Here is a 23662-nt window from a genome sequence, read left to right as displayed (position 1 = left end):
CAGGATTCTAGTCCCGCCCAACGCTCCCCCTCCCCCAGAAGGTGTTGAAGCACGACCAAAGGCAGGTCAGGAGAATAGGGTACTCTGCTACCCACTCGCCTCAGACACCTTGTCCAGAATCTCGTCACCACCTTGACTTCAGTTGTATCCCCCAGTGTTCCTTTGCATCTTTAATAATATTTCCGCTAGTTTCCAAGCTGATGGCGCAAAAGGGCACTGTGCTCTGTCCGGGTTCCTCTCAGTAGCGAGCTACTGGATTAACCAGCTCAATTGTGCTACTATGTAATATGCCTCGAAGTCCGGGACTGCGAGTCCCCCCTCTGCTGTGGCACTGTTGACAAACGATAAACGCATATGTGAGCAGATTCCATGCAAGATCTGGAGTACCTGAATGGAAAGTGGCTGGGTTCCCAGATACACACTGAATCACTGTGATGCAACAGCAGCTAGTTGGAGCTTTGATTTTAATACAGCCCAAGTAGTCTGCATGGGTGTGTGGCTTGTGCTACATTCAATGCTGCCTTTGTGTAAAATAGGAACTCCTCCACCCATTCCTTCCTATTTGTGCTTCGATCTGAGTAAGCAACGCACACGAGCAGGCCACCAAACTAGACCACAGAAATGTGTTCCAATAACCCAATCTAGAAGTCGTAATGACCGGTTGTGATACCCCAAAGAAACACACATTTGCAATCAACTTTGGTATTCCAGATGTGCTTCTCTTCTTCCGGAAGCGTAATCTTAGATTTAGGCATGAATAAAAGGTACTGAACTACAGTTCAGCAAAACACAGAACCAATCGAAGTGATTCCTAGTAACCACTATGATGATCTACAGATAGATCTCTTGCGCCATGCCAGTACATAGACATGTATGACCAAGTGCTCACGTATGACTACCTTATCATTCATAGAACAAAATCCTAAAGGAGCAGCCTAAGCAATAAGGAGCAGATGTTAATGACGAAGTTTGACAGTCTAAATCTAGTATGACCGCTCCAACACAAGTATGGATACAGACGGATTATGGTTGAAACTTGTGCGAATTTATTTTTAGATTAAGAGCATCTTGCAGTAATTCACTAAACTTTGCTTGAGCCAAAGGTCATATGTGTTACTAATAAAAATGGTACCATCCCACTAGAGTGTAACCTTTGATAGGAAATCATGATAAGCAGCTGAATACGAAGGACAACCTATCAAACCAGGAAATATATCCCATAAAATGAATAAAAGTAGCAGTAGGTGCACTAACAGTAATATCATCTATGATATCAATTGAGACATTATCGCAACATCTTAAGTGAGTGATGACCCACCTCCACACTCAACATATTACCCTTCCAGTTTGTCATCCTAGTCACAGTCCTTACAATGAGAGTTTGTCCCCACCATGAGACAGGCTAATCTCCCTTTTTTTTTTAACCAAAGGACCTTCTACAGTGTTAAGTGCACCTTTGTCCAACCTATAAATGCTTCTCACACACCTATCCAGGCTGCTGTCCCTGCATCCCCAAAGTAGTTGAGTAGACTGATACAATTTTTAGTTGAATTGTACATAGATGCGGCTTCTGTTTGCAGATACGACTTGCAGTAGCTACAGGTGCCTCGAGACCCTAACGGAGGAGTTGCCGCGCTTAATGAAGGTTTGACTGATATATATAAATCTCCTTGTGACTATGAGTAGGGTTCTTTTTTGGTGAATACAGGATCAATCTGTGTTTCCTCGTCACTTTCAAGGAACTGGGTAATAAGGAATTTGACGAATGCAATGTGGTAATAAAAGTGAGACTGTGCGATGATTAGCACACTTCCTCTAAAAAATAAAAAGAGGTGATGTGAAAGCACCTTCTCCTCCATCACATGCCCACGTGTCCATGCAACGATACAAGGCAGTTACCACCGGAAGCTCATGAATATCAGAGAACAAATACAGAAGAGCAAGCCACAAGGAGCAAAAATGTGAGCTGCCCAGAGAACTCAAGATTTACCAAAAGACTGGGTGGATAAGACCAGTCTACCTTGTAACTGGTGAAGCCATGGTGGTTTTCTTGATCACCCTCAGTCTGATAAGGTCCACTCCAAGTACGATATCCCAAAGGCAAAAAAGACACTGTAACGCCTGAAGCGGTCTTTGGTCTTCAGGCCACTGCGAGGAAGACCAGAATGTGCTTATGCTCAATGGCCCCAAGAAACACAGTTCACACCCTTTCAAACCAAGAGTCTGTAAGCTTTTTGCACCACTACTGCTCTGAATTCTGGCCTCAAGTTGGAACATTCCACTAGATGCTCCACGTGGAAGGCCCAACAGGCCCAGGAATGCCGCACCAGAGTTCCACATTCTCCAGTCAGGTGCCTGGGGTCTTAAATGAGGCCTCTGTGCCTGTGGGCAACCTCTCCAACCTGGTTTCCACATCACAAGCAGCCTGCTCTACCGGACTCCCCAGGTGTGCAGTGACCTTACCCAGAGCTGTAAGGATTTCTTCCAGACCTCTAACCAATTCAGCACCTGTCGTGCCTCCAGCCTCACCCTCCACAGCCCTGCCAGGCTGGTGTAGATGGGGGCGAAGGAGGGAAGGAGCGATTCAGCGCCACTCCTCCATGCCACATTCTTGTCCTGCCCTTGCTCAGCGTGGCCCCTGGCCCAGGGAGCCCTTTCCACTCTAGAGAAATGTCACCACATGTCCAGTGCCTGGGGGGGGGCATATGTGCCCCACTAACCAATGCCAGCAGGCTGCTTCCAGGAGGCTTCCTTTACTCAGTGGCCGCCATCTTGTTCAGCTCTTCAGGTCAGAGGTGAGAACCTTCCAATTCTCTGTAAACCCTACTCCCGGGATACATACATTCACACAATACTGGCGCCAATCTTCACAATTAACAGACTATCTTTAACGTGTAGACTGACCAGGCAGGCCAGAATCAGGAGCAGCAGCACAACGGTGGTAACCTCCCCTGGCACGCCTCCGTTTATTATACACTTACCAGGATCTAGACCTCAGAGCTTCCATTTTGTCATTTTGTTTATAAAAAATGCCTAGGCGTTCCTATTAGCAAACCAGCCCTAAAAATCAGCACTGTCATTTAACAGCTGTTTTCAAAGCCTTAGGATAAATCTGTGGATGATAAACCGAGGCCCCGTCTTATGGCGCACAAGCAGGATGAAAGAAAATGGCCATCCCATCTCGGCCAGGGGCAGGGCCGGGACCCAGCCGCTCTCCTCTGTCCTTACGCCGCACAATTGTTGTATCTGGCACGCGAAAACGGCGTCCGCCTCCAAGACAAGTAGAGAACAGCTTTAAAAAGACATAATAATGCGAGCACACCGGTCCATCCAGGCAGTGACAGCTGGCGTCGGGCCCTGGACGGCGCGCGCGCTCCGTCCCTCTATTTTAGGGCCGGCCGGGGTGTTTTGGCGGCCCCGACTCAAACCCTATCCGATAATGACTTTGCGATGGGTTGTTCTTGGCCCCGCTGGCGAAGGCTTCATAAGGTTTTGTCTGTATAATCTGACACGCGATGCGGCCTCCCTGTCAGCGCGCAGGGTTTGCAAGTCAAAATATACAGCGCATAGCGCCAAGTGTTAATAGGCGGCGGTAATTACCGACTTTACCTCTGGGGAGAGGGGGCCCGTGATACTCAACGCCGACCTCGGCGAGGCACGAAGCGAAGCCACCAGGGAAGGGCAGGAGGGCCGCAAGCAGAGGCCGGTCAATCACAAACAGAAAGAAATACATTTTCAGGATTAAAATTAATTTATTCTCAAGTGAAACGGTAAGAACATCAGCAAAAAAGAGGGCAAAAGTAAACGCTGAAATGTTCTCCGTAAAAATAAACACTATGTAAGTCAGCTTTAAATGTCCACACTTATACAACTGACAAAATAACGTGTTTTTTTCCACAGTGAGTATGCATCTCTCGCGGTATAGATATGTGTGTGTATATATATGTATATATATACACACACACACACACATTGAAAAAAATACAAAGATTAGTGGCTACGTAAATACAAACCCGTCATATCGCTGAATTTCGCCATTTACGGTGTGCAACACGCTCAATAACAAAAAGACAACACGGGGTATTAAAAAATGGGCCTCTGATTTAGCGATGGGTGAAAAACATATGTGAACAGACACTGCTTGGAGAAAAAGTAATGCTATTGGTCGGCGGGGATTCTTAATGTTCGGGGGCAAATATTGCAGAATTTCATTGAACCCACAACCAACGTGGCTTATTCTACAAAGGCTACTGATGCCTAGAAAGATTCCTGTTGATACCTTATGAAACGCTTTGAACTATCAAATGCATACTTTAAAATAAAACTATTATTATTTTCAGAATGTATACAGTATATAGGTTGCAATCACAGAAAACATTCAACATTATTTTTCTTTCGAACAACCAATATCAATGAATAGCCATATTCTTGCTGAAAGTATCATAGTATCTTCGAGTGCCATTTACAGTTTGATAATGCAAGGTCGCTGAATAGATCACTAATCGATTGCCTGTGGTTTACAGCTAGGGCTCCAGATTTTATGGCCTCGATTTTGTGACATTTTTTGTCTTATTAATCCATATTTATTTTTGAGAATTTTTATTTATATTTATTCATATTTATTTTTGGATTTGTTATAAAATTAAGCTAAAACAAGTATATTAACACGGTCATTTAATCAATAAATGTATACTGAAACTCTTATACCGGCAAGCTTCAATGCTGTGAATTCTCATAAATAATAAATCAATAGATTCATAGGAAACACCTAGATATTACGATAATGCCTGTACACATCACCAGTGGCGACCGCTACTTAACCGGCGGGGCAGGAGGGGAGGTTAAATGGAAAAAAAAAGTACTTACCTGCACGCAGGCCGGCCGCTTCCTCTCAGTCCTCTCTGTGGTGGAGTCCAGGAGCAGGAAGGAAGCAGGAACCAGGAAGCCCCCAGGCTCCCAGTCTCTCCCAGCCAATCACAACACTGCCTTCCAGCAGCACTGTGATTGGTCTGAGCGCCGTGGTTCGTCGCTCAGAGGGGGACTGGGGGCATGGGCATGTTCTCCACACAGGCTGTAATGCAGCCTGGGTGGAGAACATGCAAAATACGCATGAATGTTTGGCCGGCCTGAGACAGCCAGCCAAACATTTGTGCACACTTAAGAGAGTGCCACCACTGTTCCGGTGATGTGAAACCCCGCCCCTAACCAGGTGAGACACAGATGGAAAAATAAAATGATAATGTCTGTTATTATCATTTTAGTTTTCTTTTTGTCAACTGCTCACAGAGCAGTGGGGCGCCGCTCCTCAACCTTAGCAGAAGAGCCGCCCCTGCACGTCACAGCTGTTTAAGCCATCATAAGAATCTGTCTCTTTTTCTGTTTTTATCCATATTTAAAAAAGAATGAATACAGATAGACAGGAACATAGATGGTTTTCATTTAGGAAAAAAGGGACCCCTATATATAAACTAGTTATAACATAGGGAAATAAATCAGTGAGAGAAAGTTATAGCTAGAAATCAATTATTTTGAACAACTGTGTTCCTAACTCAATACCCGAAAATGTCTTAGATATAGACAAGTAAAGAACATGCACTCTAACATAACATGATAAACAGAAAATGCTTATGTTAGTCAAAATATTTATTTATTTATTAAAACAGTTTTTCTGTTTTATCTTTTTTTCTGAATTTTTGTATAGTTGATATTAAAGTGAATTAAACAATAAATTGATTATGTTCTAGAAATCCAAATAATTGTGACACATAAATGAATTCATATACAAATATAAATATATACAAATCTTCTACGATAGACGAGAAACGTTGACTCAGGCAGTGCGGCAGATGTCTACAACGCGCGTTTCGGCAAACATGCCTTCATCAGGTAGCCGTCCACTACTCAAAAACGAGATGAGGAATGGCGATATACTGTGGTTTCTGCTCAGTCAAGGTATCACAATAAGAATGAAGTATTCAATTTAAAAACCAGAAGGTATTATTCGGGAAGTTTAATTTCACAGATAATGGTATCGGATTCCCGGTAGTGGTCAAAAGATATTATCTGATTTTTAGATGTATTTTAGATGTGATGTTTCTAATCGGTGCTGCTGGCTCCAAAGGGGGTCATTGACCCCCTTTGGACCCAGCAGCACCGATTAGAAACATCACAAACATCATCCATCGCTTTTTCAAGGAAACTATCATCAAATTCACAATGTGAAACGATCGAGTCAACATACAAGACGTGGCGACAGTTAATACATTTCTAAAATACATCTAAAAATCAGATAATATCTTTTGACCGCTTGAAATCTACTCGTCACCATTACCGCCTAGCTGGCTCCACTATTAATCTGGGACCGCCTCACGAAGAATATTCGTTGCCACCATGTATAGATAATCCTACATACACGGTTGTGTGACCCTACCGGGAATCCGAGACCATTATCTGTGAAATTAAACTTCCCGAATAATACCTTCTGGTTTTTAAATTGAATACGTCATTCTTATTGTGTGTATCGGTTTTTTTCGATACACAATATGGAGCATAGTCTGTATGCCTTAAAGAGTTCCCGCAGAAAGAAGATCGGGGAACAGATTTGGGGATTAGTCACAAATTATCTGGAGATGTAAGGGGTGATTTATCTAGATTGTTTATAATTTCTTGTTGGATCTAATCGAGATTGCCTCAATGAAAAGTATATTTAGCAATAGGTTTCTTTTCCTTTTTCTGTTTTTCTTAACAATTTTGCTCATTTATATTCTTGTATTGTATGCTTCAAAATGTTAAGATCTGGAGATGTACTTGTTCGACAAAATTGTCTTCCTTTTTGTTGTTTCTTTTGTGTTTCTGTACCAACCGACTCATGTGTTTTTGCATAAATAAATAAAAAAAAAAAACTATACAAAAATTCAGAAAAAAAGATAAAACAAAAAAACTGTTTTAATAAATAAATAAATATTTTGATTTACATAAGCATTTTCTGTTTATCATGTTATGTTAGAGTGCCTGTTCTATACTTATCTATATCTAAGACATTTTAGGGTATTGAGTTAGGAACACAGTTGTTCAAAATAATTGATTTCTAGCTATAACTTTCTCTCACTGACATAGATGGTTTTCAGTCTGTCTTATCTGTAAAAAAAATAAACAAAAATCAGTAAAAACGGAATACGGAGAGCCTTTCTATACAACCTATGAACTACTGAGTGACCAGTCCAGCTCGCTGGCCTTCCTGCTCCAGTCACCGTCCTCTTCAGCAGCAGCACTGGAGTGTCATCTGCGGCCACACTTCCACTATGGCGGAGCAGCGCTACCATCTCCCCGCTAAAAGCCAGTTGGGAAAAAAGGAAAAAATAAAATGACAAAACCATTTTATTTTTCCTTCTCCACAAAAGTCGGCCAAGATGGGGTAGGGCCAGAATGACCGCAGGGGAGTAGTGTACACTAAGTGCGCATGACGTTTTGGCAAGCTGTCTAAGGAAGGCCAAACAGCCATGCTCACTTCTCTCTCCACCCGCGCTGTGCTGCACAGCCAGGAGGAGCAGGGGCACAGGATCCTAGGACCTGACCAAGCGTCATACTAGCCCGCTCAGGCCAATCACTGCGCTGCTCTCATGCTAGTAAATATAATTTCAAGCATGAGAGCAGCGTCTTGATTAGTGCCTTGGAGCCTGCACAGCGCGCACCAGCCTGCGGGGAATTACAGTATAACAAGGGTTTATGCCGTTCGGCAAACGTCGGCCATGCCGTTCAGCCCCAGCAGAGTGAAACCCCTGTCTTGGCCAATATTCGTGTCAATTTAAGTTTAAATTCACAGATATATCCGAACAAGGATCGTATACTTGACGAGATTAAAAAACGTGTTTGACTGTAAAAACTCGAAGCCAGGAGCGAACAAAGTTTACATCTTACAGACAGATTTGGAATGCAATTTTCAATAGCATCTTCAAGGTGAACGACTCGTATGTTTTCAACCAGCTTTGGTTGCACCTGCATTCCACTGTGAAGTTCAACCAGGCTGCAGCTGGGGCACATCTTCTATTTAATGTTGCGGACCTACTATACAATCCGCTCAGAAACTGGAATGCAAAGAGCTCGCTCTTGAGTGGCTGAACGCTATTCTTGGAACAGTTCCTTCACTACCTCCATTCCATACTTTAATTTCCTCTTTTTTGTCAGTAACGTGCGGACTATCTTAGGTTTTGCTTTCCATACCATAACGGTAATGACAATCTCCTTCCACTGCCCTTTCATCCATCACAATTACACCAACTCCTAGCTACTACCAGTGGATCTGTATAATGAAAACGATACGCAAGTGGGAAAGGTAATTTGAGGCCAAGGCTATGCAGTATAGTAATTTCTTGTAAGAGGTGTCGACGTAAAGCAAATGGAGGAGTTTCTCTCTCGCCATCAGTTCTAGGTTCATGCTGTCTACCTACAACACATGTCAAACATCCCAGCACAATGATTGACCAAGAGCTCTATATATCGCCTCTGTATTCAGCTCTTGTGGAATATGGCTTAACCCCTCCCCTGCTGGTGACGGAACCACTCCGTCATCAGCTGCGGTCGCGCTGTGCTGATGACGGAGCGGTTCCGTCACGGCCCGCTCGGCAGCCTGCGCGGCGCGGATTCCGCGCCTGCGCTGAGCGTTCCATTGAGCAGGCGGGGCCGTGACGGAACCGCATCTGTCATGAGCACAGCGCAACCGCGGCTGGTGACGGAGCGGTTCCGTCACCAGCATGCGCCCACCCCGCCCCCTTAGCACTGCGGCGGAATAGCCGCCGCAGTGAAGGGGTTAATTCACATTTAGTTGGATTACAAAGGCATTTCCTTGCTTTTTCCCTCCTTGAAGACTAACAGCATTAGTTGTCTGGTTTTTGCCTGCCTTGATTATCTGAACAGGGACTAGTTAGGCCTTGCACTCTAAAAACTAAGAGAATTGTAGCTACTTTAGACATAGCAGTCTGAAAGCTATTAGGGCAGAAAGGAAGAAACCATTTTACTTTACTCCCCTTTCTCTTCAATTGTACCAATTTTATCTATTTTCAGACCAGACTAAGAATTTTCAGTGCTACAGGCTCAGAAGGACTTTGTGTTCATCTGAAGCTTGTCTTCAACATATCCTCGTATTCGGGAACTCTTGTGCCAGAAGACAGTCTTGTGTTCTAGCCCAAACCTCTGGAAGACTAATCTTCCATTTTAATCTATGAAAACAAACTTTTTTACAGAAAGTGCCCTAGGAACTTGTGGTATCCAACTTCAGCTCTACGGTTGGTCTCTTAGCCACACCAGGCATCAGACACCATTTTTCTGTAAACATTTTGGAAAACCCATTCCCTCTTCAAAGGTATTTCTACTGCACAAAGGGTATGAAAAAAAGAAATCTCTACAGCCACTGTCTGACCTGTGGGTTCAGGATCCTGCGCAGAGGATTATGCCTATTCCTATTCAATCAGGCTTTATCCATTGTAGCCACTCATACACTCCACGTCACATACGCTGCAGACATCTCCTATCCGTCTGTACAGCCTCTTAAGCCAACGCAATTTAGGGATTAAGAACAAAATGAGACCAATTAACTACAAATTATTTAAGTCTTTGATGTGAACTAGGCGCACAATGATCTCCATCAAGATTTGGACAGATTCTTGTCCCAATGTGGGGACAATTTTTGTCTGTCCATATTGGTTTCCTAATAAAACTTGACATAGGTCCCCTGTACAATGTCTTGTGGAATGAGCTACAGAGAAAACATGTAGCGCATCCTGTTATAACTAGCACATGCGCCTACCCGTCTGTGCTAGGGACTTTTTAAAAGTGTATCCTGGAAGAAAATGGGCTCTGGGTGTCTATCAAGATGGCATAATAACTTCCGTGAACTAACGACAAGAAAGGCAGCCCGGCACTAGTGCCTATATCGTTTACAGAGCGGAGGGCATGGAAGCACTGCGCATAGGAACAAGCCCATATGCAACACCGATATGTTTATCTGGATGATGTAATATTTGCTCAAAATTTGTCTTCTGTATATAGACATCCATTGGTCTGTTGTGTCATACATGGTTTCTTTTCCACTCACTACAGTATGGAGCAGTGGGTCAGCCGACTCCAAACATTAGCTAATATGGCTGTGAGTGACAGCATCTGCAGTTTCACAAAAAGCACATCCCCACACAATATACCTTTTCCTTCAGTGCCAGGGAACACTATGCTAAAGCATGCGGTTTGAAAGATTTTGGTATCTGTAATATTCCTTGATGCTTCTTTTAAATTGCAGTAGCCTGCTACTTGTACAGATCCTGCAATCACTGTATTCGATTTAGCAGCCTTTAACCCCTTCGCTGCTCATGACGAGCTCAGCTCGTCATGCAGTACACTGGTCGTGTGCTTATGACGAGCTGAACTCGTCATGCTCAATGGGGTTCTGCACAGTTCAGCACCAGGGGGGAATTCCTATAGCATTGTTAATGTTAATGTTAATGTTAATATGTATTTGTAAGCGCTCGTACGCCCGGAGGCTTCATGGCGCTATAGGAAGGAACGAACGCAAAGGTCACAGAAGAGGAGGAGCAGCTCAGCAGTGCGCCTGAGTGAAAAGCCAAGTTTTCAGGGAGTGTCTAAAACTGAGGATGTTATCATTCAGTTTCAGGTGGAGGGGAAGAGAGTTCCAGAAGCCAGCTGCAAGATGGTCAAAGCAGCTGCCTCCAAGACGTTTCCTCTTATAGGGTGGGACAGTCAGAAGAGATTTGTGGATAGACCGGAGGTTACGGGAAGGGATGTATCTCTTAAACATGTCCCTAATAAAAAGGGGGCCAGAGTCATGCAGAGATTTGAATAAAATGCACCCAGTTTTAAAAGCCACACGCTGCTCCACAGGCAGCCAGTGTAGCTGTTTCAGGCCGGATCTGACAGACTGCCTCTTAGAGAGGTTCAGGAGAAGTCTGGCTGCCTGATTCTGAACCAGTTGAAGGCGTTTTAGCTCTCCAATGTGAATGCCGAGATAAAGACTGTTGGAAAAATCTAATCTGGACAGAACCAGGGAGATGACAATCTGAGTGAGGGCCGCTGGGGAAAAGAAGCAGGCGATTTTCTTGATTTTCTTCAGCTGGAAAAAGCTAGCTGAGACAACTGCTCCTACTTGTTTTTTGAGAGAAAGGTCCTCGCTAATGTGTATTCCCAGGCTCTTGACCGAAGAGGAATTGGATGGAGGGGCTCCCATACTGGCGGGCCAAAAGCTAGGAGTCCAACTGAGAGCACTCTGTCCCGGCAAGACCAATTCGGTCTTGCCAGGGTTAAGTTTCAGATGACTGCAGTTCATCCAATTCAAAATGTGGGACATAGTATTTTGAAATTCAACCACAGAGTCCTTGTTGTTTAAAGGAAAGATGAGCTGCAAATCATCTGCGTAGTTGAAAATTGTCACCTTGGCCCTCCTAAGGGAGTACAGAAGGGGGCGTAAATATAAATTAAAAAGCAGGGGTGATAACGAAGAGCCCTGAGGGACTCCACAGGTGGAAGGTATGGTAGGGGCAGTGAAAGGTCCCAGTCTGACAGCCTGAGTGCGCCCAGAGATAAAAGAGCGAATCCAGCTCAGCGCCGGGCCCCTGAGACCTGCCTGCTCGACACGGTCGACCAAGATGTTATAGTCGACCGTGTCGAAGGCAGCAGAGAGGTCCAGTAGCACCAGAGCCTGATGGATTCCTTCGTCCGCATTCCGTCTCAGAGTATTCTGCACCGAAAGAATAACCGCCTCGGTAGAGTGGCATGGGCGGAAACCAGCCTGGTTCGGTGCAAGATACTCTGACTCTTCCAAAAAGTTGGAGATGCTGTTGCAGACATGAGCCTCCAAAAGTTTGGCACAGTAAGGCAGCAGGGATATGGGCCTATAATTTTGCAGGTCCTGCGGGTTGGCACCTACTTTTTTAATCAAGGGAATGAGAAGGGCTTTTTTAAAGTTGTCAGGGACTTTACCCTGAGTGAGCGTTCCATTCAATAAAGAAAGTAAACCCTCAGGAATACTGGTTCCTACTTCCTTCAGAATGTGAGGGGGGCATATGTCATCAGGGGAACCTGATTTAACTTTGGCGAGAAGTTTGAGTAGCAACGTACTGTCAATGGGGGGGAGCAAGCTCAGTGCATTGAAGGTGTTAACCCAATTTAACCAAGAAAAGTTGCTGGTTATTCTTTTGTAAGCAAAGCAGGTTGATATACACCAAAAGCGATGCAGATGGCGTGACAAGATTTATACAAATAAATAAAATCCCCTGATTGCACATCATTAAATAACATCACATGCCCTAAGAAACCCTACTATCTCCATCGTCATCTCATTGATAATGTTAATAGTCTTATCACGTGTCATGTCATCTGTAAGATCAGTTATGCCCTTTCTGATGTGATCTGTCACACTGTGGGAGAGGTCATATGACGTATAACCCTAAAGGTCCGACTCCATCTTATGTAGGCCCTGCCTTCACCCTGGCTAATGGAGGTCACCATCTTCCCCCTCTCAAACAATGGAAGTCGCCATCTTCCCCAATTTATGCTGAATCATTGTCCTGTCTACCATTAAACGCAGATGTCACTTGACTATATATTTCTAAGAACTCTGAAAGCGTCAAGCCATTTGATTGATGACACAGAGACAAACCTCAATGCGAGAGTTGTCTGGGTCAATTGTCTACTTTCCATCAAGTCAAAGTTAATTAAGAGAACATACAGACATGTAACAAAAACAGTTTAGTCATCCTTTAACCTTATATGCTCAGAAGGAAACATCTGGGATGCATACATTGATACACATAATCTATGCCAAACATTCTTAAACTTATGTCAGAAAATTCGAATTTCTGATAAAATGTAGTATATAAGGACGACTACTTGACCACTTATCAGGAGAGGTTCTTCACCTAGATTACTGCCTGAGATTCTGCCAGATATGGTCTCACCTGCTCTACTGCCAGTACACTTCACAGATGCTACGTCTCTCCTGAAGATCATACCACGGAGTCCCAGGGGAAGAATGACTGACTGCTAACGCAGCGTGTTTGCCCTTGATGGTGAACACGGTCTTCGCGCCTCCGCTGCTAAAGACAGTCTTTGCTGTCAACAAGGTATGCAGCGTATCTCTTCTCCCTGAGAAACTCTAGACTGCAAATTGCTTTGCCTTCCATGCCATTACTATAGCACATAGAAGTAAACGTTAGGTTCTAGATGACATTTTAAATGACATTTTAACAAAGCTAGAGATGTTAATTTTATTCTCGCTATATAGGATGTGCCTTTTTTTTTTATATATTATGTGTAGTTCTTTGAGATGTACCGAGAAACAGATTGTTCCTGTAGTAAAAAATACTGTTAACTTAAGTGCATTCTTCTCAGCACAGTGTGTGAGATACGGTGAATAACAAAATAAGGGTTGTTGCTGTTTCCACAGTGTCCAGGATACCTTTATGGGTTTGTTAGTAATAAAAAAGCAATGTTTCTATGTTCATCACACACTAAATAGTGTTTTGGGGGCTACAAAAATCTGTCGTTCACATTCATCGCTGATATATTGAACGTAGTTCACCCGTGGGTGGGAAAGCACACCTTGTAGAGTTACACCAAAGTCGTAACTTACGCAACATATATGCATAAATAAGAGTTATGGTTTTGCATGGCTGGCGTACAAATTGGGGACTGTTGTGCTAACCATAACTTGGGAATTTCAGGGCTTTTTGTTTTATTGGTTTTAATTCTTACCCATACATGTACGTTTGACTTTGTTTTTGAGTAAAGTACAATGGTTTCTTTAAAATATGTTAATATGGCAAGAGTAAAAGAAGCTATAACTTTACATTAACTGTTTTTTCCCCAATATCCTATAACAATGCAAGTGAAACTGTGAAATAACATTATCTGAAACAACTGAACAATTGTACTAAAAACACAAATTCACATATTGATTACTGCAGTTTAAATGTCAAAGGTCATGTTATAACCACAGTACAGTGTAACTAACTTGAGAAAATACTGCTTCACACATCAACTATTACATTCTTGAATCAAAAGAAAACATTTGGGCAATATTCACAAGGCTTATTACTGTAAGTTTATCTTGCTGCCCAATTGAACTCTTTGTGCAATATTGTACATGAAATACAGCAAGCCATATATTGTTGGTACAGAGCTGCTGAGTACATTATTCTATTTATTATTATTATTGTTGGGGAGGAGCTGCATGACCAAAGCCATCTACACACTCACAAATGGTAATAAACAGAAAAATACACTGTGGGTACACACACGTACGTACACAGGTCCGTACACACAAAATAAGGAAACTTAGGTATGCATAGAGAATACTGTGCATAGTTATCACCAACGTTCACACTAAAGAGGAGAGTAGAGTTGAAACCATGCAAGGTTCTGCAATAGCAGTGTATGACTGAATCAATAGTCTTGGAGTTTTGGTCTAGGAATGAATTACAAAAGGTGTAAAAGTGGTTATGAGTTAGCAGTGACTAATTGGTAAGATCTTTATGAACAAAAACCCAAGCGGATCGTACACATGACACATGTAGCGACTAGTCAGAAGAGCATATATATGGAACATGTCAAATATACAAGCGCATCATACAAGATTATCCAGCACAGTTATCAACTTAATCCTACACATTTACGCCAATGTAGTATAACGTATTGGCACAGATACTAAATTACCCAAGTCTTAGGCTAACTGAAGCACTAATATAAGTTTGCATTTGAAAATGTATGCAAATCACAATTACACAACACTATAAGCCCCAACGTGTTACATCACATGAACAGCGAAGAGCATCAGCACACACAGAATCAGCAATGCATAATATGTTTAAATTCTACAGACACTACCAAAAATAATAATTCTTTGATTCTACGGTTCCTGGAGGGCAGATTAAGAGTGTGCACTAGAGGCCAGGGAAAGCCACCAGAGAAGTACTGTCAACTGGTTTCCTACCTCCTTCATTGCAGTCTCCCCGATTTTGTCAGAGTGCTTTCGGATACTCTCCAGGAAGTCTTTAAGGTCAGACATAGAAATGTCCTTGATCTCTTCTCGCAGCTTTGGAATGTTATCCACCATGATCTTGCAGAAGCGGTAATGGCTGACCTGCGGCAGGTGTGTGTGCTCCAGGTGCTCCAAGGATTTCAAGGCAGGGTAATACCTGGAAGCAAAAGTTTGTTGATTGGAGTCATGAGAACAATCATACAATATGTAACAAGTTTTTATCCACAATATTCCTCCACTTACTTACAAATGCTTCATGGGAAGTAATCTTGCTTGCTTATGCAAAGGAACAATTCCATCCACTTCTCCCACAGCAGCTTTTGACACCCAATCCCAAAATTATTTTTAGTGGCTAAGCTTCTTGTACTATCTTATTTATTCGCCTCAGTAACCAGCAATCTAAAAGACACCTAAACAGGCAAACATATGGAGTTTGCCACCGAATAGAACAGAATTACTGAGAGGACTACAAAATGTGTAGCACTCCTGCACAAGATTCCTAGAGATCCTTCGCAGTAGAAGGATTCCTTTCTACAGCACAAATCGCTGAAATAGAAATATCCGGTGTCGATTCCTTTCCAAATTATTCACATTCAGACTTGATATAAACTGCTACACATTAAACTAGCAGTCACCTCTAAAGACTAGCCATTGCAACAGACATGCTTTAAACAGCCTAAGGATTTACACATACTTGTAGAAGAGAATAGTACTTTCAATAGGGCTTATGTTTTATAAAAATACTCGCAGTGGTGCGTTTCCTGGTGTTCGTGACTTTGCTTTGGGGCATTGATTGACGGCGGGACTGCGAGGACCAGCAGCCCGTGCTCCATTCAGCTGTGCCTCTTCCCGCCCCTCCCACTTACGCTTATTTCTTCACGTGTGCTCCCCGCTCCACGGAAAGCACGCGGGCGCACGCCGGGCGAAGCCCGGGCCAATGGCGAGCCCATTTGAGCCCGTTCGAGTCTGCAGAGGCTGGGTTGGGCCACCCCTCTAACGGCCGAAGATCACTGCATACTAGTAAGTTACCTATGGTGTGTCTGACCCATTATAGTGCTTGAGAATGGCAGGTCGCACAGGAAAAAGTAACAAGGCTTTGTCTGGAGGCTCTGTGGTGGGTACTCTCGACAACTTCATTGTTAGAGCTGCATCGGTGCTTGCAAGAGAAATTGACATCACAGAGCGCCGACTTTCTCTTGATTTCGCTCACAAAAAACTATCATCACTGGGTAATATTGTGCTGGCAAAAACACCAGATCACAGTGCAATCGTAAAAGTTAATATCCTCCCGCCACCAGCATGTTTGGATACCGACTTGAACACTAATGATAAGGTGATCCAAACAACAAGTGGGTTTTCTAATCCCCAATCCAGTAAAAACTCTATTGTAGCGATTAGGCCCCCGGACGGGGTATCAACCCGTGCATCAACTTTGGCAGAGTCCGGAGTTAAATCAACTGCGACTGGAACAACATTAGGAGCAATAGCAAAAAAGAAACGAAGAGGGGGCGTCAAAAGGGGTAAACAAGATAAAAGCCCTAAAGTTAATTGCCCGACGCAAACATCGGCAGTTCAACCCAACCTAGATCTTGGAACACAGAGTAAATAACATCGACTAATGTTTTAGTTGAAGGCCCATTGGTTCTGGATGGAGGGTTTTGGGCTAAAGTGGGTGGCATTGTTGCATCTTCTATTAGACCAATTACAGACAGATTAAAGGTCATTGAAGAGAGACTAAAGAAAATTGAACAACTGACCTGATCAAATCTAGAGCTTCACAAAAAGAACCAACCTAGAGTATATCCAACAACCCAAGCTAACTCCTTTCCCACTAAAGCCTTAAGTAACGCGCAGATGGCTATCCAGATGCCTATATCCAAGTCTTGCGTTGTGGATTTGACGAAAGGAATTCCCCGGAGTGATGCTGAAAGCGAACTGTACAGAGATAACGCGATAAGCCCCCAGGAAAAAAGTGACTCAACTAATATGACTGGTGAACAAAATGTTGTAGGGAAGGGAGGTTTGATTATAGGGAAGGGCGGAAACGAACCTAACCAAATGGTGGATCAGGGTTCATCTCTCCCAAATATTGACCTACCCCCGGAATCTGTTCCGTACTTTGTAGTGTTGACAGGGGTCCCAAAGCTGGATATAGATAGCCGCAAATCCTTCATAGAACTAAAAAACAAAACTATACATTGGCTTAATGCCCAGAGACCCTTACCTTACTACATTCAAAGCAAGATCCTACTAGTACGCAGAGTTAACTGGATAGGTAGAACAAGAAAAAATATCGTGGGGGATTGTGTGATCGTAAACTTCCAGGATAAGCAAGCTGTACAGCACATCTGTGCTGGGTGGCCTGTTTCCACTAATACTAAAATACAGCCACTAAACCTAACTCATTTCTATACCCAGGAACCGCCCAAGAAAAATTATTATAATCAACAGAGAAGTCTCTGGGTGGAGAACTCTGCTGTAAGTGGCCTGAGGAGAGGATACGATTATGAGGGTTTTGGTTTGGAATATGGCTTCCCTACCAGTAATAGATATAGCATGCTTGAAATGGTTGATTGACTTACCCCAAAAATTGTAACATCTAGGACCCCTAACACAGCAAAGGCAAGAGAAATAGCGGGGCAATATAGTGAAAATAGATCTATTAAAGTAGATGAGGGTGGGCAAAATGTATATATTGCAACAGGAGAAGTGAATACGAAAAATGATCCTAACTCCCTTAAGGATAATATAGGCATTCCTTGCAAACTGTCGGTATTTCCAACGGGTAGCGAAGGGGGAAAAGTCACTGTAGATAACCGGCAGAATATAGAATATTGTTTACACCCTATAGTTTGCCGTACTTCTGATGTAAATAAGAGTGACAATGATATAGCTGAGATTACAGAAAAGGGCGACACCATTACCTTCCTATCTTGGAATGTTGCTGGGCTATGAAATAAGTTTAATGACCCAGGGTTTCTACCTTTTATAGAAAACTTCACTATTATTTGCCTCCAGGAGTGTTGGGAAGGGGTAGATATTCACATCAATGGCTTCCGTACCTTTCATACTCCTGCCATGTTGACAAGGGGCAGAAATAAAGGGGGTCTTTGCACTTACATTTCAAATACACTGAATGTTATAGTTACAAAATCTAATACCAACTCTGATTATTACCAGTTTTTAGAACTGAAAGTGGGAGGAAACCAATTTATCAGTATGATTAACTTTTATAACAATATCCCGAAGGCAGAGTTAACCAAGGCTTTTGAAGAGATTTTACAAAGTCTGACAAATTTTGATGATAATTGTTCTGTGGGGAGATGTGTTCTATGGGTGGGTGATTTCAATTGTTTTTAATGCCCTAATAGCCATACGGGCGGCTGCGGTTTGGACAATTTTTTACACACGACTGTTGGGAACTGTCTTAATAATCTATTATTTAATCTGGATTTGGGTTTTGTAAATGAACTATGTATTCCACAGGTTCCTTTTGCACCAACATTTAATGGTAGGGGTTGTAATTCAGTGATAGATTTTGCATTGATTTCTAATAGCCACTATCGCAGTGTTCTTACTTTTAAAACATGCGATATGGCAATAAGCGACCATTTCCCAAATAGCCTCTCCCTCCCCTTTGCAGCACGTAACAGGAAAAACACTGATCTAATTGACAATTTATATAATCATAAAATAAGCTTAGCGAAAAAGAACGGTACAAAAGGGGGTGGTGATGGACCGAGCATCTGAACCAATCAAACACTCACACCCAGTCAAAAGATCTGGGTTTAATCCATCACCGTTCTTTAGCCCACTCTGCCACCCCAGTTCAGACATGGCTATATGCAAATCAGTCTGACCCTGTGCCTCATGGGAACAGTCCAGCCCGAACTGCCAAGCCATGCCTTCCCTGGACCGGAAACAAGCTTCCGAGGACCGGTTTCTGGCATTCCAGCAGTCTTCAGCCCGGCTTGCTTGAATTCAGTGGCAAAGTGAGCAAGGGACTCACGTCTGAGCATACCCTGCCACACTAATGGCGGCCAAAGCGGTACAAAAGGGGGTGGTGATGGACGGAGCATCTGAACCAATCAAACACTCACACTCAGTCAAAAGATCTGGGTTTGATCCATCACCGTTCTTTAGCCCACTCTGCCACCCCAGTTCAGACATGCCTATATGCAAATCAGTCTGACCCTGTGCCTCATGGGAACAGTCCAGCCTGAACTGCAAAGCCATGCCTTCCCTGGACCGGAAACAAGCTTCCGAGGACCGGTTTCTGGCATTCCTGCCGTCTTCAGCCCGGCTTCCTTGAATCCAGTGGCAAGTGAGCAAGGGACTCACGTCTGAGCATACCCTGCCACACTAATGGCGGCCAAAACGGTACAAAAGGGGGTGGTGATGGACGGAGCATCTGAACCAATCAAACACTCACACCCAGTCAAAAGATCTGGGTTTGATCCAACACCGTTCTTTAGCCCACTCTGCCACCCCAGTTCAGACATAGCTATATGCAAATCAGTCTGACCCTGTGCCTCATGGGAACAGTCCAGCCCGAACTGCCAAGCCATGCTTTCCCTGGACCGGAAACAAGCTTCCGAGGACCGGTTTCTGGCATTCCAGCCGTCTTCAGCCGGCTTGCTTGAATCCAGTGGCAAGTGAGCAAGGGACTCACGTCTGAGCATACCCTGCCACACTAATGGCGGCCAAAACGGTACAAAAGGGGGTGGTGATGGACGGAGCATCTGAACCAATCAAACACTCACACCCAGTCAAAAGATCTGAGTTTGATCCATCACCGTTCTTTGGCAGTTCGGGCTGGACTGTTCCCATGAGGCACAGGGTCAGACTGATTTGCCTATAGCCATGTCTGAACTGGGGTGGCAGAGTGGGCTAAAGAACGGTGATGTATTAAACCCAGATCTTTTGACTGGGTGTGAGTGTTTGATTGGTTCAGATGCTCCGTCCATCACCACCTCCTTTTGTACCGCTTTGGCCGCCATAAGTGTGGCAGGGTATGCTCAGGCGTGAGTCCCTTGCTCACTTTCCAACTGGATTCAAGCAAGCCGAGCTTAATACGGCTGTAATGCCAGAAACCAGTCCTCGGAAGCTTGTTTCCAGTCCAGGGAAGGCATGGCTTGGCAGTTCGGGCTGGACTGTTCCCATGAGGCACAGGGTCAGACTGATTTGCATATAGCCATGTCTGAACTGGGGTGGCAGAGTGGGCTAAAGAACGGTGATGGATTAAACCCAGATCTTTTGACTGGGTGTGAGTGTTTGATTGGTTCAGATGCTCTGTCCATCACCACCCCCTTTTGTACCGCTTTGGCCGCCATAAGTGTGGCAGGGTATGCTCAGACGTGAGTGCCTTGCTCACTTTGCCACTGGATTCAAGCAAGCCGAGCTGAAGACGGCTGTAATGCCAGAAACCGGTCCTCGAAAGCTTGTTTCCGGTCCAGGGAAGGCATGGCTTGGCAGTTCGGGCTGGACTGTTCCCATGAGGCACAGGGTCAGACTGATTAGCATATAGCCATGTCTGAACTGGGGTGGCAGAGTGGGCTAAAGAACGGTGATGGATTAAACCCAGATCTTTTGACTGGGTGTGAGTGTTTGATTGGTTCAGATGCTCCGTCCATCACCACCCCCTTTTGTAGCGAAAAAGAACGGCTACACCATAAAATGGAACAAAGTAGAGCCTACTGCCTTCCTTGAAAATCTAGTTAAGAATAGACAAAGAATTCATATTATGCCTTTCAGATAATGATGACTGTATTTCAGTCATTACGGCTTTTTGTAGCATGTCGGAAGAAATTTGCAACTCACTTACAGGAAGGTTGAAGAACAAGAGACCCAAGGCACAGGGTTGGTTCGACTCGGAGTGCAGCAAAGCTCATGCACACTTAAAGCCAAACCTAAAAATGTCGTAGAAATTAGAAACGCTAGAGCTACCTATTATAGTGCAATAAAAAACCGAAAGAAGGAATTAAAGCAGGAGGCTTGGGAGGCCTTGCATCAAGCCTGTTTGTTAAGAGATAATATAGGATTTTGGAAGGCGGTAAACGCCCCTTTTTTTGCAGACAGGAAAACTGACTCCATAGAGATGGCAATAGATGAGGGTACTTGGATCAACTATTTTACTGAGTTATACAAAAAAGATGACCTACCAGAGAGAATATACGCTGAAACATCTGAGGTGGAGGAGAACAATGCCCATGGACTATTCCCAATAGCTATCACCTTCTCACTGTCTGAAGTTGAAACTGCTATAGCGGAGAGCGCTGCAGGAAAAGCCACAGGGCCGGATGGGGTCCCTGTAGATATATACAAATCCAATGTTTACCTATGGGCGCCCCTTTTGACTAATGTTTTAAACAGCTGTAACAAAACTGGGTTTCCTCTCACATGGCAAGAGGCGATTGTGGTCCCAATCTTCAAGGAAGGAGACCGTAACGATCCAAAATGTTACAGACCAATTTCATTGCTGGACTCCCTGATGAAGGTTGCGGGAAGGATTGTATTAAATAGGTTACAGCTATGGGCAGAAGACGCAGGTATTCTTTCCAAATTTCAATATGGTTTTAAAATAGGATTGGGCACTACGGAACAAGAATTAAATTTAGCAATGATAATAGGTAAATATGCGATGGCAAAAAGAGATAAAATATACCGAACGTTCGTCGATTTGAGCTCGGCTTTCGATTGCTTGATTCACGAAATGTTATGGTCTACACTACTGCAACTAGGTATTGATGTTAACTTGCTGAATTTTATTAAAGAATTATATAGGTGGGCTGGTGCGAAGGTACGATTTGGGAGTAATGGTGAGTGTACCACCAAATTCCCCATAAACAAAGGAGTCCGGCAGGGATGCATACTTGCTCCATTTTTTTTTAACATATATAAATAGTGTGGCATCCCACCTCACTCAAGATAGACAGGACTACCCCCAAATTGGAGACAGCCCAGCCCCCATTTTATTATACGCATATGATGTGGTAATTATGGCCAGGACGCAAGTTGGTCTACAGAGATCGCTTACTACCTTTTCAAATTACATGAGTGCCAAAGAATTAAACATCAATATTAGCAAGACTTTTAGCATGTGTTGTACAACTAAGAGAAACCCCCAGTGTAAAATGTTCCTAACAAACACAAAGATAGAGACAACGAACACTTTCTCTAACTTGGGCATTCATTTTGACATGAAGGGGTCGTGGTTGTCAGCAGCTTGTACGAGGAAATTAGCTTTCTCCCGTGCTATTGGTGCAGTGAGAAATTTCGCAAATAGGTTAGGGGGTCGACCAGTGCAAGTTCTGGTGGACATATACAAATCGAAATGTGTGTCCACTACAACATACGGTGCAGGAATCTGGGGGAATAGCGGATACTCACGAAATTCAACTCTGTGAGAACGCATTCCTCCGGTACCTATTAGCAGTCCCTAGGTCTACCTCTACATATGTGTGTCAAAGAATTGGGCCTAGTTTACATCTTGGACCTTATCAAAGTTAGTCCTATTCTGTTCTGGCACAAGGTATGGACCTCTGAAGAGATCGGACTGAATAGAGATATACTCCAGGATTGTTTGAAACTCCAGGGGGCTCTAAAAATGGATTGGTTAAAATATGTAAAAAGCTTCTTAAGAGATATCGGACACCCTGAATATTTTGATTCCCCGACCTGTTTAGCGATAACATCGAGAAAAAAGCTGAAAGAAACTGGTCTCCTTTTTCTGGAGAATAAACGTTGGCTGCTAGAGGGCAATAAGATCTCTGTCTTGGAGAATCAATTGATTCTACGTGGACAGGGTATCCAGCAATACCTCATTTCCACCCAAAGCAGTTATTGTCGCATGCTACTGACACGTTTCAAGGGGGGAAGTTACTTTAGACTACTCACTTTCCCCGAGGCCAATTCTTGGTCCACAAATTTGATTTTGTGCCCTTGCGATGACACATCGGTACAATCGATGTTACATTGTATTTTGTTCTGCAAACTTTACACCTTCCCTAGGGAAAAAGATTTAATATTCTTGCTCAGAAAGTGGGGTCTGAGACAATGCAGACCGGCTCTTGTGAGACTGCAAATGCTAGAAGATGAAATGACTATGTACTTAGTGTCAATGTTTTTAAAAAGCACTATTAGACATGCAGAGAATTACTTGTAACATAGATGAATCGGAGAGTGTAGGGAATTAATCATGTTCTAGATGCGGTTGCAACACTGGACCAAACTAATACAGAGCCCCAAGGTTTAATCATGCACTCATTCTGAGGGGAATGCATTGAGTATTGTGAGAGCGAATCAGGTTGCAGGTGCCTGCTTGCCAGGTCAGCCCAATTTCGATTTAGCTCAGATTGAATTGGTCCATAGCTAAATATTTGTGAGGTCACCCAAAGATAAATGGAACATATATATTTACACGGTGCATCCTTCAATGTAGGTGATAGCCATGAGTTTGGATCTTGCTATATATAAAATCACCACTGCGATAGGCTTCCTAGTTCTAGGATTATGGAAAGTTCTTCCTTGTTTAGGACCTATTAGCTGTGGCTGTGCAAGGTTGCACAACACAAAAACCAATTTTCCACACTCTGTTGGAGCCTGGTTTACCCATCCCCGCCT

The 23662-nt window shown here is 43.6% G+C and overlaps 1 protein-coding gene and 1 long non-coding RNA gene across 5 annotated transcripts in view; one reads left to right on the top strand and one right to left on the bottom strand.

The window, feature by feature from the left end:
- Window positions 1–23662, bottom strand: part of EXOC6B (exocyst complex component 6B) — a 1580787-nt gene that overhangs the window by 1388603 nt on the left and 168522 nt on the right. For both annotated transcript variants that reach the window (XM_078674493.1, XM_078674492.1), the window contains exon 6: window positions 14993–15197. In XM_078674493.1, the coding sequence (XP_078530619.1) occupies window positions 14993–15197 (205 nt within the window). The remainder of the gene's footprint in view (window positions 1–14992; window positions 15198–23662) is intronic.
- Window positions 1–23662, top strand: part of LOC144817728 (uncharacterized) — an 891613-nt gene that overhangs the window by 813424 nt on the left and 54527 nt on the right. The window lies entirely within an intron of this gene.

The sequence above is a fragment of the Lissotriton helveticus genome, chromosome 2_1 (genome assembly GCF_964261635.1).
Source record: "Lissotriton helveticus chromosome 2_1, aLisHel1.1, whole genome shotgun sequence".
NCBI lineage: Eukaryota > Metazoa > Chordata > Amphibia > Caudata > Salamandridae > Lissotriton > Lissotriton helveticus.
Note: the sequence above shows the minus strand (reverse complement) of the source record. Positions and strands in the feature narration are given on the sequence as shown.